This window comes from Oncorhynchus masou, chromosome 33, assembly GCF_036934945.1.
Source record: "Oncorhynchus masou masou isolate Uvic2021 chromosome 33, UVic_Omas_1.1, whole genome shotgun sequence".
Lineage (NCBI taxonomy): Eukaryota > Metazoa > Chordata > Actinopteri > Salmoniformes > Salmonidae > Oncorhynchus > Oncorhynchus masou.
The window spans coordinates 32,090,677-32,105,663 of record NC_088244.1 but is presented as its reverse complement, the minus strand read 5'-3'; the positions used below and the strand labels follow the sequence as shown (position 1 = coordinate 32,105,663).

The 14,987-nt window shown below is 45.2% G+C and overlaps 1 protein-coding gene across 1 annotated transcript; it reads left to right on the top strand.

The window, feature by feature from the left end:
• The first annotated feature begins 9,041 nt into the window (after positions 1–9,041).
• On the top strand, positions 9,042–12,944 carry emilin3a (elastin microfibril interfacer 3a). Its single transcript, XM_064955982.1, has 4 exons — positions 9,042–9,355; positions 9,585–9,704; positions 9,993–10,675; positions 10,955–12,944. Exons 1-4 carry the CDS (start codon positions 9,201–9,203, stop codon positions 12,922–12,924), a joined length of 2,928 nt encoding a protein of 975 aa, XP_064812054.1. The 5' UTR covers positions 9,042–9,200; the 3' UTR covers positions 12,925–12,944.
• The last annotated feature ends 2,043 nt before the right edge of the window (positions 12,945–14,987 follow it).

Sequence of the window (14,987 nt, the reverse complement as noted above, 5' to 3'; positions counted from 1 at the left end):
ATGTCTCTTTCGATGCGGAATGTCCCAATGAAGTTGGCTGACTGGTTCTGTCAGTGCGGAACTATATGCGTGTGGTTTATCTACTCGTGAGAATCAGGCGCACTGCTTTTTCTCAAGAGCCAGAACGAGCTGACTCAAAGTGCTTCCAGGAGCCCTGTAATTAGCGCAGCCAGTGGAGAACTACTGAAAACGGGCTGATGAAAAGCCAGCCCAAGAAATAAAATAGAGAACATTCAGCATAAGGACTCCCCCTGCCCAAAGAAGCCAGAGCTTGTGGGCTCCCAAGATGGCATGTTCTGTGGTGGAGCCTCAGAGCTATAAAGCCCATGGAGAAACCCAGGGGCATTTCTAGGATTTAAAAACATTCGGGGCATAGCCCAAAGCCAGTAGGGGGGCCCTGGGGAATCCTCCCCCTGCAAAAAAATAAATAATAATTTAAACAGCTAAATGCATGAATTTAGTGCATTTTGAGAACATTGAAAGACTAGATATTTTTCAGGTAACTTGCCACTTCCCTCCTGGCACAGCAGACACTGCCAGTACTCAGTTACACTAGCTACTGTGGTTCTCTCTACCATAGAACACTATCTACTCTGAAATGCATACATCCACAGTGTATTGCCAAAAGCCTCCATACCTTTTCACTTCCATTTTTTATGTTGAGGTCTCTTTTGTCTACCCTCCTCTCTCATCATCCTGTCCTCGTTGTAAAAATGGTGTAAATTGTAATTACAGACCTTTTCACCTCACCTGCAAACTCTTTGTAAACCATTTTGTACTTGTTCACTGTCTGTGTCTCGCCTGTTATAAGTTGTGCAAATAAATAAAACTAATTAGAATCTATAGAGCAGCTTGAAGTGATACAGTCTAATGTGTGCTCAACCCACCACGGTTCTCTCTGCATCCCTTTCATCACTTGTCTGTTGCTGTCTGCGTCTTGTCTGTTGCTGTCTCATGTTTGTTTGTTAATGTCTCCTTTGTCTATCCTCTTCTGTCATGGCCCATTTTGTTATTCTGGTATCTCTCTCCATCACATATTCTTCTGTTCTGGTCTATGTCTTGTCTGGTGTGTCCCTCCATCATATCCTTATCTTCTGTTGCTGTCTCTGTGTCTTGTCTGGTGTCTCTCCATCATCTACTCTTCTGTTGCTGTCTCTGTCTGGTGTGTCTCTTTAGTTTTTCAATCCAAAAATGGTCAAGGGGATACTAGGGTAGCTTAACTTGTTTTGGGCCGGTGTCTGGGCCACCTAAATCATCTCTTCCCTACCAGTTGCCTCTGGCTGCTGCTGTTCTAAGTGTTCCACTGGCCTGCTGTTCTCATCTGTCTTCCTCCTGGGCTCATCTGCAAGGTAGAGTTACATGTCACCAGTTTGTTTTAAAGGGAGACGGCACTTCCTGACTTGGCCTGGTTTATTTCAAGCTGTAGTAACATTCAGCGCCAGTCCACAGCGGGGCACTGTCAGAAGATACCGTATGTGATTTAGTCAGAAAAACAAATCTCTTCAGTCTGAGCAAGCTAGCAACGTGGCTAGCCAGCCAAGCTACACTATATGGGGCGGCAGGTAGCCTCGTGGTTAGAGCATTGGATTTGTAACCGAAAGGTTGCAAGATTGAATCCCCGAGCTGACAAGGTAAAAATCTGTCGTTCTGCCCCTGAACATGGTAGTTAACCCCACTGTTCCTAGGCCGACATTGAAAATAAGAATGTGTTCTTAACTGACTTGCCTAGTTAAATAAAAGGTCAAATAAATAAGTACCGTAGCTACAGAAATGAACCCCATGAAATACACTCCTAATATCATGACTTATAACATCCGTAACTTGCCCATTCACAAAATATACTGTTAAATATAAACTGGGTGGGTTGAGCCCTGAATGCTGATTGGCTGACAGACGTGGTATATTTAAGCAATATGTCTCGAGGGGGTGTGAGGGGGTGTGGTATATGGCCTATATACGACGGTTAAGGGCTGTTCCTATGTACGATGCAACGCGGAGTGCTAGGACACAGTCCTTAGCCGTGGAATATTGGCAGGGGTTTGTGATATATGGCCAATATACCATGGCTAAGGGCTGTGTCCTAGCACTCCACATTGCGTCGTACATAGGAACAGCCCTTAACCATCGTATATTGACCATATATCACAAACCCCCGAGGTGCCTTATTGCTATAAACTAGTTACTAACGTAATTAGAGCAGTAAAAATACAAATGTTTTGTCATACCCATGGTATACGGTTTGATATACCATGGCTTTCAACCAATCAGCAATCAGGGCTCGAACCACACAGTTTATAATAGACCATACACCACGGGTATGACAAAACATGTATTTTCTTGCTCGAATTAGGTTGATAATCAGTTTATAATAGCAATAAGGCATCTCAGGGGTTTGTGGTGTATGGCCAATATACCACGGCTAAGGGCTGTGTCCTAGCACTCCTCGTATATCGGCCATATACCACACCCCCGTAGGCCTTGTTGCTTAAATAACTGATGCTGAGCGCTAACGCAAACTCATTGGCGTTAGTCAACACTTATTCTGAGGGAGACTAGCTCGTTAGCTACCACTAACCCTGCACAAACCTGTGGCTTACTCTGCTGCTGCACTTTTACTTTCTGGCTATTCTGCCCTTTCCACCTCATTCACTGCTGCCTGCTCAACATGAGACGCTCAGAATATCCGTATTTGCTCTGTGCTGTGCTAAACTGCAGATTGACAGGCGTTTTGCTGAATGATGACAATAACCACAGTTTTTATGCGAGTAAAGTCATACCATATAAAAAAAAAATCAGAAAGCTGTGATGAAAGGAAGTTTCGGTACAAATTTATAAATGCTGACAGATCATTTGTTCGTTCGACATGGTGGGATCTTTTTGTTTCGGTGAAATTATGCGAGAAGAGCCGGTGGAAACGCATTTATGCGCAAATATTGATATAACAACCATCATACTGAAGTACACTTGGGAGTCACGAGATGACACGTGTGGTGCTCCCACTACGACTCCGGAAACCATGCAGTTTATTTGGCTACAGATGACATAAATGATGAACTTCACTGGGTGGTGAAAGTGCACGGTGATATTGATGCCTTTCCAATAAATAACGAGGGTCTAAATTCTGGTGACATGATGATTGACTGCGGTTTGACAAATGTAAATATTATCCATAAAAATAGAATCATGTAGACTAGTCTACCCACACAGCCTACCCCCCATTGTATCTGCGAGGTGTTGGCTAGCGTGCATGTGCCAAGACCAGAGTAGGCACATTTCCCATTTAAAAGCAACAGTTTGTGACAAAACTATATGTACAGTTGAAAATGCAATGGAAACAAATGTATTTTTTTAATGTAGTACATGAACACTTTTTTGTTTGCACTTCGTCACGCACTGATTATCTGCAGTCCGTTTGGTGGAAACACAACTCGTGGGAAAATGCGCATATTTTCTTTATGCGGATTTTATAATATTGGCATGTAAATCTAACCAATTAGATGGAAAGCTAATGCCATCTAAACGGTGCTATAGTTGTAGGGGACGTGAACGGTCCACTGCGTTATAAAATCCTGGTCAATCACAGTAGCTACCGCGTCACTTCAGGGGATTCTTGCAATGCCTACTGTATGGATTCCCCATTACATAATCCCTCAAATCTAAATTATTTTTTTGGTCATAATTCAAGGTTAGGGTTAAGAAGGCTTAGCAGTGTGTTTAAGGTTTTGTTTAAAATCAGATTTTAAAGAAGATACATTTTCGAAATGGGAGGGAGTTTAACCTTAATTATGACTTTGTTGCTGTGTTAACTAGTGACAACCCTACTACTGCCTAGCGCATTACCTTACTACTTCCTAGTGCAATATATTGTATTGTTTATTTTTGTCATCAAAATTTGTCGGGAAAAACATTTGGTTTAAATACTGCATAGCATTATGTGTGGTTATGGAAACTCAAAAGGGTCGGGGCTGGACCAAAAACAACCGGGGCAGAAGCCCAAACCCAGCCACTGTGGAAACCCAAGGCTTTCAGGATTGGTAGCCTACTGTAAATGAGAAGTTTGACACATCAATAGGCTGCCGAGTGTCAAGACTTGAGTTAATCAGTAATTTATCCAATTGTATACAATCATTCATAGCTTGATCATGTTACACCAAAGCGTCATGTTACACCAAAGAAAATCATGTGTATTTTGTAGTCTGTACCACCCATAGGCCTATTTTCTCACAGTTGGGTATACAATCATGTCTGGTGGTTGGATCAGCTGCAGCACTTGATGGTAAATCCCAGAATACATACTGGATCAATCAGTCCCACAAACCACATGTGGGACATGCTGACCCAGTGACAACAAACAGCCAATTCCTATAGGTCTAATTACTAGTGCATGGGCACTTCCTGGGGTGTATGCCTACCATCGTTGCTATGACAACATAACTATCTATGGAGCAGCAGAGACTTTAGGGGGCACATAGGGGCTGACATATTAGCATGGGCATATTGGCCTCGTTAGAGGGCTAAAAGATGAAAGGGAACCCCTAGAATGAGAACATTTCTGCTGGAGGGAACATCAAAGCGCATAGAAAATTAACAATAAGTTTGAGGTTCCGCTGAGAAAAAGGTTTTTTTCCCCTCATGATGTATCAGTGGAGAATTATTCATTATCCAACAATAGGTAGATTTCAAGGGCACATGGTTAAAATACCTCATCCACTAGCAAGCCATTCCGCCAATAGAGGCTTAGCAACACAATGAGCGTGGCCAAACTTTTTCCTCCCTAAAGAAGAAAGAATACACTGGCACTATCAAGCCACTCTCTACGGACTTCACTGAAGGCTCCACCAGGGGTCAGCCTCAAACATGGTTCTCACTGTGTATGGAAATGGAAAACACCCCTTGCTACAGTACACCAGTGGTGGCACTTTTTTTAAGAAAGAAAAAAGGGAAGGATGGGCTCATAGCAATGGCTGGAACTAAATAAATGTCATGGTATAAAACACATCTGGTTTTCCACGTATTTGATACCAGTCCACTCATTATAATGAGCTGTCCCCCCCCCCCACCAGCCTCCTCTGCTACACACCCAGCAGGTCCTTCTATGAAATGGAACATTTCATGACAATGAAATTGACCAGGAGGACTGAGGAGGTGTTCTGTATGTGTAGGCAGGTCTTGTGTGGACTGTGTCTACAGATGTGTGGACACTACAGAGCCACATGGTATGAGACCAGATTAACACAAACACACAACCTCTAACATGGGTGTTAAGTGTGCCACCAGCTACTGCTTCCCCATGTGGCCATCAAATGAGCTTTGGTCTTATGAACATTTGTATTACGTCAATAGTTTATCGACATACCACAAGAATGTGTCAAATAGTCTACCTCTCCCACACACACCACGTGAAAAGACATGAAGTTCCATCTTACATAGACAATAATACTTGAACAGGTACTTTACACAACCACAAAAACTGTCACTTTGGAAGTATGATGGTGCAGTAGAATCTTCAGGAAGCTGCAGAGGAAACACATTAGGTTGATGGAGGGGTGTGACCAATTATCCCTGTTTGTTCTTCCACATGGCTGTCAGTAGGCCTCATTAAAAGCAAGTTCAGTCTAGTACAGACTGAAAGTAAGACCGAGACAGAATGCATAACATTTTATTAAATTGTTTGGGTAATGACCTCATCTCAGAGGGAAGATCCTCGGAGCTAGATGATGCGATGGTAGGTACCCCTACGAGAGATATGACACTGCGGACGATGATAACGTTTGTAACCTTTAACATGTACATTTCCACGATGCACATAGAATCGGAAACCACACACACACACACACCTGAAAATAACGAAACTTTGAAAAGTCTGACCAGCAGACACTTAAATGCCAGACCTAAAATAAAATCTCAACAAGACAAAGTACTGTGCAGTAGATTGTTTTTGCACAAGAAAAATCTATGGTTAAGTTGATAGCAAAAATACATGGGTTTGTGAATCTGGCAGAAGACCAACCAATATCCCAGCGATCAGAACAGTGGCAGATTCCTAGTTAAACACTGCCAATGTCACACTCCTCTTTAGACACACCGACTTTTGAGAAACAAACATAGACAACATAAGCCTGACTTAAAATAATTCACAGGCAGGCTCTGAATGTAGATGTCTGGTGTCAATAGTAAACAGACACAGAGAGAGACAGAGACATTAAAGTCATGTGGACACACACCATCTCACATGCTCCATTCCTTCTAGTCACTGCATGGCTTCAACACTTTTCTGCTGTGTGCGGAAAAACATGTGGCAGGTAAATTACACCTCACCCTATTCAGAAAACAGTTGTGATAATAGGTAAGTGAACATTCTAAAGTCAGAGTTACGATGGGCAGGTGAGTAGAGGAGTAGAGCCTGGAACAGCTGCTACATTGTGATGTCATTCACTGCACTTCCTGGTGGAGTGGCCTGCTCTAACTACTAGAATAATGGTGTGCTTGTGTTGCATTACCAGTCCAGGATCAAGCCTAGCTCCTATGTTTGAGTGTATGTCAAGTCCTGCCTATGGCACAATGAAGACTTGTTGTTGACAGATCAAATGGTGGCGTAGCTAAGAGCTAAGGGATTGGAAACACGGACACATTTGTGCTCGCACACACACACACACACACACAATTCTGTTGTTTTGTATCAGCGCGTGACAGGGAGTTCCCAGGTAAAGAAGGTGGGACCAGGCACAAACAGGATACAGGAAATGACCCTTTAAAACGAGGGCTATTCAAAAGCCTGCTCTGAAATAATGGATACAGTGTTAGTCCTGCTCCTGACAGAGTGCAGGCTAACAAGGTCCAGTTGATAAATCATTTCTGGGGAGAAACTGACCACTGCAGTTTCATATGTATCAACATTTAACATGGTTCTTCCATATACCGTCATTATAAATACACAAACAAATGGGATACTTTTAACCCAAAATTACCACAAAGTAACATTTAGTACATGTTATACTGAACAAAAATATAAAAAAACGCAACATGCAACAATTTCAACGATTTTACTGAGTTACAGTTCATATAAGGAAATCAGCCAATTGGTTACCTGTGGTCTGTGGCTGTGAGGCCAGTTGGATGTACTACCAAATATGGTAGAGAAATTAACATTACATTCTCTGGCAACAGTTCTGGTGGACATTCCGGCAGTCAGCATGCCAATTACATGCTCCCTCAAAACTTGAGACAAACTTGATACATCTGTGGCCTTCTGTTGTATGACAAAACTGGACAGTTTAGAGTGGCCTTTTATTGTGACCTGCACAAGGTACACCAGTGCAATGATCATGCTGTTTAATCAGCTTCTTGATATACAACGCCTGTCAAGTGGATGGATTATCTTGGCAAAGGAGAATTGTTCACTTAGTAAACAAATTTGTGCCAAAAATTTGAGAGAAATGATATTTTTGTGTATATGGGACCAACACGTTACATGTAGCGTTCATATTTTTATTCAGTATACATACATTTGTGTTTAGTGATCTGCATCAGCTGCTTAGTTAAACATTCTGTGGTACATGGTTTGTGGCCACTACTGAGGGGCTTGAGTCCTGGGTAAGACAGGCACACGCCTCACATGTATGTAGCCTTAACTGTTGAGTCACACTTTCTCTACGAGCAAGTTAGCAACACTATGCAAATAGATTTAAGGACTTGGGTTATTGAAAATGTAAATGTACTTTAACTGATGGCTTGTAAGCCTAAAATCCCCCTATGATATAATTACCAACCAGCCAACCTCACTGAGCACTGCCCTGCTGAACAAAGACATGTTGTGATTCAGCATGTTGGTTTACTGGGGGATGAGGTACTGGGAAGGGTGGGTGTGTTTCAACACAGGCTATTTGTTTGTATTTGTTCCTGGTTGGTCCAGGTGGTTAGCTGTTAGGTCTGGGTGGGGTGTGTGTGAGAGTGGGGTGAGTCCAGCTGTGTAACAGATATAATGTAGCAGTAGCTATTTCTCATAGGTTTGTTCAGTGGTGGATAAAATATATCTACTGTACAAATCGTATGAAGTGGACAGAGCAGGGGAAGTGTCAACTGCCGAACTTCATTTCCATCATGAGCCGTTTGTTTTGCCAATGTGCTGTTTTTATCTGAACAGAGAAATGACTTATTGCTTATGTAAGTTTGTCCTGATGTCCCTTAGCAGTGGGCTCAAATTCAGAGGCATAACCCACATAACCCTGACCATAAAGAGACATTAAATAACGTGTTTGATTTAATTCTGTGACCCTGACTGTCCCCTCAGATGACCTTCTATTGCATGGGAAAAACCTAACTTTTAGACATGACCCTGGTTCATTATGGCTAAGATCATATCAGTTAGAGAATAACCCACATGTAATGGCTTCCAGAAATAGATATTGCCCTGTCATCATTTTGATAGGGAGACAGTAGATACTGAATTTGTGTATGTTGGATTAGGGATGCTGTCACTATCCTGCATTCCTTCGAAAGCCATTTGTCCATCCCTGCATGAGGAAGTTGAATAAGAAGCCGCAGCCAGAGTAATGTTGGTGATGGTAGAGGCCCTAGCTAGGCCTATTCATTGTAGCACTATTATATAGTATTAATGAGCATTGACACATATGAAGGAATAGAGGACTGGGCCCTCTCCCTCTACTCTCACACTTGTGTTACTTTCAGGAAGGCAGTGTGGGAGGGGGATATGCAAATAAATGCAGGGGGTGCCCCCTATTAGGGCCCGGCAGCCGCCCTGTCAGCTCACAGTGGACTGTTGTCACCCCGACAGAGAGTCCACCACACCCGTAGCTACAGACTGGACCAGGGCCACACCAACCGACAGACTTGCACTTGACTTGGCTTTTCCTAAGTGCTGAAGAACTCTTTCTCTGACAACTTTTTTTCTGTGTCAGCTTCTCATCTATGGATTTTAGTTACTCAGCATGAAGTCTTTGCTTTAGAACTGACTGTTTTCTAGTTCTGTGAGGTGTCTTTAGTGAGATGCTATACATCTGAATTATACATCCTTTTAACGTCTGACACCTCTGAGGATTCAAGTTGTATGATTTCCCTCAAGCTGAACTTAAAACTTGCCTGTAAGGCAGACTTACGTTTTCTTTAGAAACTACACTGCCATTCTTTCTGTCAGCAGTTTATTTTATCTTTCATCTACCTTTCCTTGAGTGGGAGTAACAATGCACATTGTGGTGGCAATACATCCCATTCTCCTCCTGTCAGTCACTCTGTCACTGGCTGATGCCAAATCCTACAGACCCCACCAGTCCAACCTCTACAAAGCTGGACCCAATCCTCACCACCTTGTCCATGGGAAGCCCACCAGCAGGCACAAGTGAGTACTCACTCGGACTATACTGGGCTATACAGGGCAGAGGGGGCTGACTATAGATTTGCTCAGTATTCAGTGCATACTGTAGTTGATTATCGGTTGTCCTGGTCCTTCTTTCGCCTAGTTTTCTCAAGCCAGTTAGAAATGTTGTAAGTTTGTTTTTAGGTATAAAATACATTTTTAAAACTGTTATCTGATGTCTTTTTTCCCCCCATCATCCTCCCTCTGACAGGAACCACTGTGCCTATGTGGTTGAGAAGACTATGTCATACACCATGCAGAATGGTGTAACACCCTATGTCAAGGCTGAGTACAACAAGTGTGCCTGGGGTCAGAAGTGTTCAACCCTTATGTGAGTGATCCATACTACACGAGACAACCATTCCTAATAGTTCTACAAACAAACCTACTACCTTTGACATTGCTACTGTTGTTGCTGCTTCTACCGCCGCCTACCAATACCATGGCTACTATGTGTATAACTGCTGTAAAAACAACCGCTATTATTGTTTCTGCTGCTATTACCATATGAAAAGGTTATGAAAACAGTACTGCCATTTTTCCTTCTGTTGTTCACAGACGTCACCTTATGCAGTTTCTTGAGTCGTGTTTTTAATATTTTTGTTCCATCGACCCACAGGTACCGTCTGATGTACAAGCCAGTCTATAAAGTTGCCCATAAGACTGTCACTGAGTTGGAATGGCGTTGCTGTCCAGGCTACTCTGGCTATGGCTGCATGGAGGGACCCCCAGACTACAACCACCCAATTAAGGCGATGCCTCCATTCAAGGGCTCACCATTCAAGGGCCCACCCATTAAAGGAAATCCCTGGAGTCAGACCAAGAGCCCTCCTCCCATGAAATCTTACCCAATGGTTGCCAAGGACCCTCCCATGAAGGGACCTCCTCCTATGAAGTCTTACCCCATGAAAGCAAAAGGTCCTCCTCCCAGCAAGTCCTACCCTATACGTCACTTTGGGCCTCCTATGACCCACCCCTCCTACCCAGTGTCCTCCTTTGAGCGTTACCCTTCTGTGCCACAGCACCACCGACAGCCAGACCACCACGAGACTGGACCAGACCATCACTCAGATCCAGATCACCACGAGCCAGACCAACATCAACCTGAACCAGACCACCATGAGGAACCAGACCACCAGGGGCCAGACCACCACCAGCCTGAATCTGATTTAGAGCCAGACCATCACCATCACCAGCAACCTGGACCAGACCAACCTGATCATCCAGACCACACAGATCACTCAGAGCTGGAGCCCGTTGCTGAAGAAACAGCTCCCTTTGTTGGCAGCCAAGAAATTGATGGTAAGACAGAGTGTTATTCCAATGCATTTTCAGTACTGCTGCACATCATGAATATTACATGTACATAAGATTCTAGCCTTGCTTCCTCTACTGGAAGAGGATATCTATATGTATTTAGAGTGCATAAATGCACAGAAACTCCATTGATTTTGGCAACATTCTTCAAAGGCTTTATGCAGACAAATACTCGTAAAAATGAACACTTATGTTACATTACATTTACTCTCTCGATCTCTCTGATGTATGATTGTGTATGTAACACTCTTCTCCCCGCTGTAGGCCAGGCTCTAGACACAGTGGGCAGTGAGTCTGCAGAGCGTCTGGATCGGATGGAGGAGGACATGCGGCATCTATCCCGGGGTCTGGAGACACTTAGTGGGACAGTGAACGGTCTGGAGGACAGCCTGCGTGCCTCACTACGAGAGGACGCAAGCAGGATGCTCTCCGCCCTTCTGTCTGCATCACCAGGCCCTGACCCCGCTCTGTCCTCCTCCCCCCACTCCATTGTAGGCTTTGCAGACATCCCAGGAGGGAACCCTGATGCAGAGGGCCTGGATGGTGGCCAGGCATTCCCAGGGCTGGGCGAGCTGACGGGAAGGGTGGTGGAGCTCCGGGCTGTGCTGCAGGCAAAGGCCACTGAGCTGGAGGAGCTGAGAGGCACGGTTATCAAGCACGACGACACACTGAAGAAGATGTCAGGAGGGATGGCTAGCTTAACAGGGACCCCATTGAGAGACACCCAGAAGGCCATGGAGGATCTAGTGGACGTCAAGTTGGAGGGGGCCCGGACTGAGATCATCGATGGGTTTGAGAAGCGTGTGGAGAGTGCTGAGAGCCGCTGTGAAGAGAATGCCGGGGAGGTGAGGCGGCAATGCCACAGAGAGCAGCAGGAGAGGCAGGAACAGATGGAGCAGGTCCTGGAGGGCAGCGCCACGGGACTGAGGAAGGAGCTGGGACTTGTGCAGGCTCAGATTCAGGGACATGACCTGACAGAGGGATGCTGTGGTACAGTCACTGGCCTGGCTGAGAGGGTGCATATGCTGGAACAGTCAGTGGCAGTCCTCAACCAGTCCCAGGAGCACTTGAGGGTGGAGCTGGGTGGGCACAAGGCCCATGTAGAGGGCATGCTGGAGGGCCGTCTGGGGTATGTGGAGGCTAAGCTCAACCTGACAGAGAGTGGAAAGGTCAGGGGTGGCAGAAGTGGGACCAGTGGTAGTGGCGGGGTCCAGGGTAGCAGCTTAGAGGGAGGGATGGGGCCAGGTGGCCTGGAGGCCCGTCTGGAGGGGAAGCTAAAGGCTCTGGAGGGTCGTCTTCTGACGGCTGTGGAGGAGCTGGGGAACGCTACAGCCCCTGCCCTGCTTGAGGGCCACGTCGTGCCCACGCTGGAGACAAAGCTGGAGTCCCTCAGGAGAAGGCTGGAGCTGGATGTGGACAGTGTGCAGAAACAGCTGCGTGGCTTGGAACTCCTCTGCATGTCCTCCTCTCAGCCCATCCACCAGGGAGACACAGCCACATTGAACACTCATGTGGTGGATGAGGAGAAGAAAGGAGGAGGAGAGTTGAAGGGTCTCCTGGATGTGCAGGCTGACCGTCTGAACAGCGTTAATCTCACGCTGCAGAGCCTCCTGACCAGACTGTCCCAGAGGGAAGACCACCGGGAGGGAGAGGGGAGCTCAGTCCAGGGTGAAATCATGCTGCTTAAATTCAACGTCCGCTCCGTGAACCGCATCTTGAAGGGCCTGAAGGACTCTGTAGTGTCAGTGGTCCGGGATGTCGGGCACGCCAACACCACATGGCAGGAGCGGGAGGAGCGCCTGGCTCAGCAGGTGAAGGGCGTGGTCCAGCTGGTGGGGCGCCAGGCCTCCATGCTGGGGGCGGGAGAGAGGAGGCTGACCCGGCTAAAAGGAGAGCTCCAGGAGCTGAGGAGGCGGCTAGCCGGGGAGGTGCAGGGCTGCCGCTCCACTGCGCTGGGAGTCCAGAAGGAGGTTGTGGAGGTGGGGGGGCGCTTGGCCAGCATGGAAGGCCAGTGTAAAGGCTTCAGTCACTTGGCCGAGGATCTAGAGAGGATCAGGGCAGAGCTGGAGAGGCAGTCAGATGTGTACCTCTCCCAGGTCAATGGCACCCTCACTAATCACGCTCACCAACTGTCTGAGCTAAGACAGGAACTCAGGAACTGCACGTCGAAGGCAGAGCCCACCCAGCAGAACCTATTCCTCGTAGAGCCAGAACAATTAAGAGGAGACCAGTAACTTGTCATGAAACCATTTACTGTAAGAGGGATGCCAGTGTTCTGTACGGAATGATAATGGACCATAATCGTGAGCCCCAGAGACAAGGGCTGGTGGTAGAAACAAAAGGCTAATGTTTCAACACACTGGCAATCCATAGAGAATTTCTAATTGTGTTGAGTTTTGTTTAGCAAAATGTTTACACTTTTTTTGTATTGCTGTTCTTTCGTAGGCCTTTGAGTTTACAGGTATCCAAGATACTATATTTTTATTTTGTATGATTATCGTCTTTTGTATTTTACATTTTTATAAAACATTACATTTCTTTGTGACCTCCCTTCCTCTTGCTGTTAAAGTATTGTTTGTATAATAAAGGGGCGTTATGTCACTGTTGCTCTATGGTCTAAAATGTATATACTTGTAAGAATAAAAGTATCAATTTGACAACAGTAAATAAAAAGATGCACTTAAATCCATCAGTGAGTGAACACAATGGCAAAAGTATGACATTAGGCCACATCTAAAGCCACCAGAGGGCAACAGAGAGACAGATTACTCTGTCTACCCACTGAGAAGCATCTGCATTCAGATTCAAGAAAATACTGCGCTTGGACAAATCAGTCTGTCGGTCTTATTACACATGTTGGCCAAGTCCATTGATACTGAAGGGTCACTTGCACCTTCAACTTAATCCATTTGTAAAACATGAAATAAAATATGTAGTTTTGCTTAAACTGAATTGATTATTCAATCACGATATTGAAATTGGCCATTCAGTAGCCCTCGTGAAAATGTGATGCATGATGCTCCTGAATGCAAATAATACTAAAAGCATCATCAGGGTGAGGACTAGACAGACACTTGATACCGAGATTGTTGACTGTCTCTGTTCCCAAAGCACCCATCTCCGATGGGTCCTTATGACGGCCCATAGGTGACCTTCCTACTAACCCTCCCCTGTCAGTACCTGTTCCCCATCTGACATACCACCATTAAAATGACTGATTTGTGTGAGATGAACTGCGGCTATGTGAAAGTGTTTTGGCCACAGAGGTGGAGAATGGTGGTGCATATTAATGCAATGTCTGGGAGGGAGAGAAGGAGAGAGAAAAAATAAGGCAGGAGGCAAGATTGGGTGCTGAAGGATAGTCATCTGCATACACACACACACGCACGCACGCACGCACGCACACACACGCACACACGCACACGCACACACACACACACACACACACACACACACACACACACACACACACACACACACACACACACACACACACACACACACACACACACACACACACACACACACACACAGCACTGCGGTTGGTTGTATCCAGTGGGCCCTGTCACACATTATCACCTTCAGAACACTCTCTTAAGCACCGCCTCCTTACCATCCACTTCCTCCCTTTAAATCAGCATCACACCAAAACAAATCCATCCTATAATCATATCTCTCCTAATCAACTCAGTTGTATTTCTACTCAGGGCAAACAAGACAACTTCAGATCTTCTCATTAAAAAGGCGCTCAGACTTAGCGATAGGAATATCCCTTTCCATCAAACGTTCTTATGTGTCGGGAACGGGATGGTCAGAAAGGGAGCCGCATGACAGAAAATCCATTACATTGGAGATAAATGTTGTCTGAGCAAGGCGCCATCTTGAAATGCACAGCCCTCACGTCTCCGCTTGACTCCAACAGAACATGGCTGTGCAGGTTGTAGTCCTGTTGTTTTTCATTTAACCTAAAATATTGTTTAACATTGTTTTTTTTTATGACTACCTCATCTCTGTACCCCACACATACAATTATCTGTAAGGTCCCTCAGTCAAGCAGTGAATTTCAAACACAGATTCGACCAGGAAGGTTTTCCAATGCCTCGCAAAGGGCACCTTTTGGTAGATGGGGAATATATACAGTGGGGTAAAAAAGTATTTGGTCAGCCACCAATTGTGCAAGTTCTACCACTTAAAAAGATGAGAGAGGCCTGTAATTTTCATCATAGGTACACTTCAACTATGACAGACAAAATGAGAAAAAAAAATCCATAAAATCACACTGTAGGATTTTTAATGA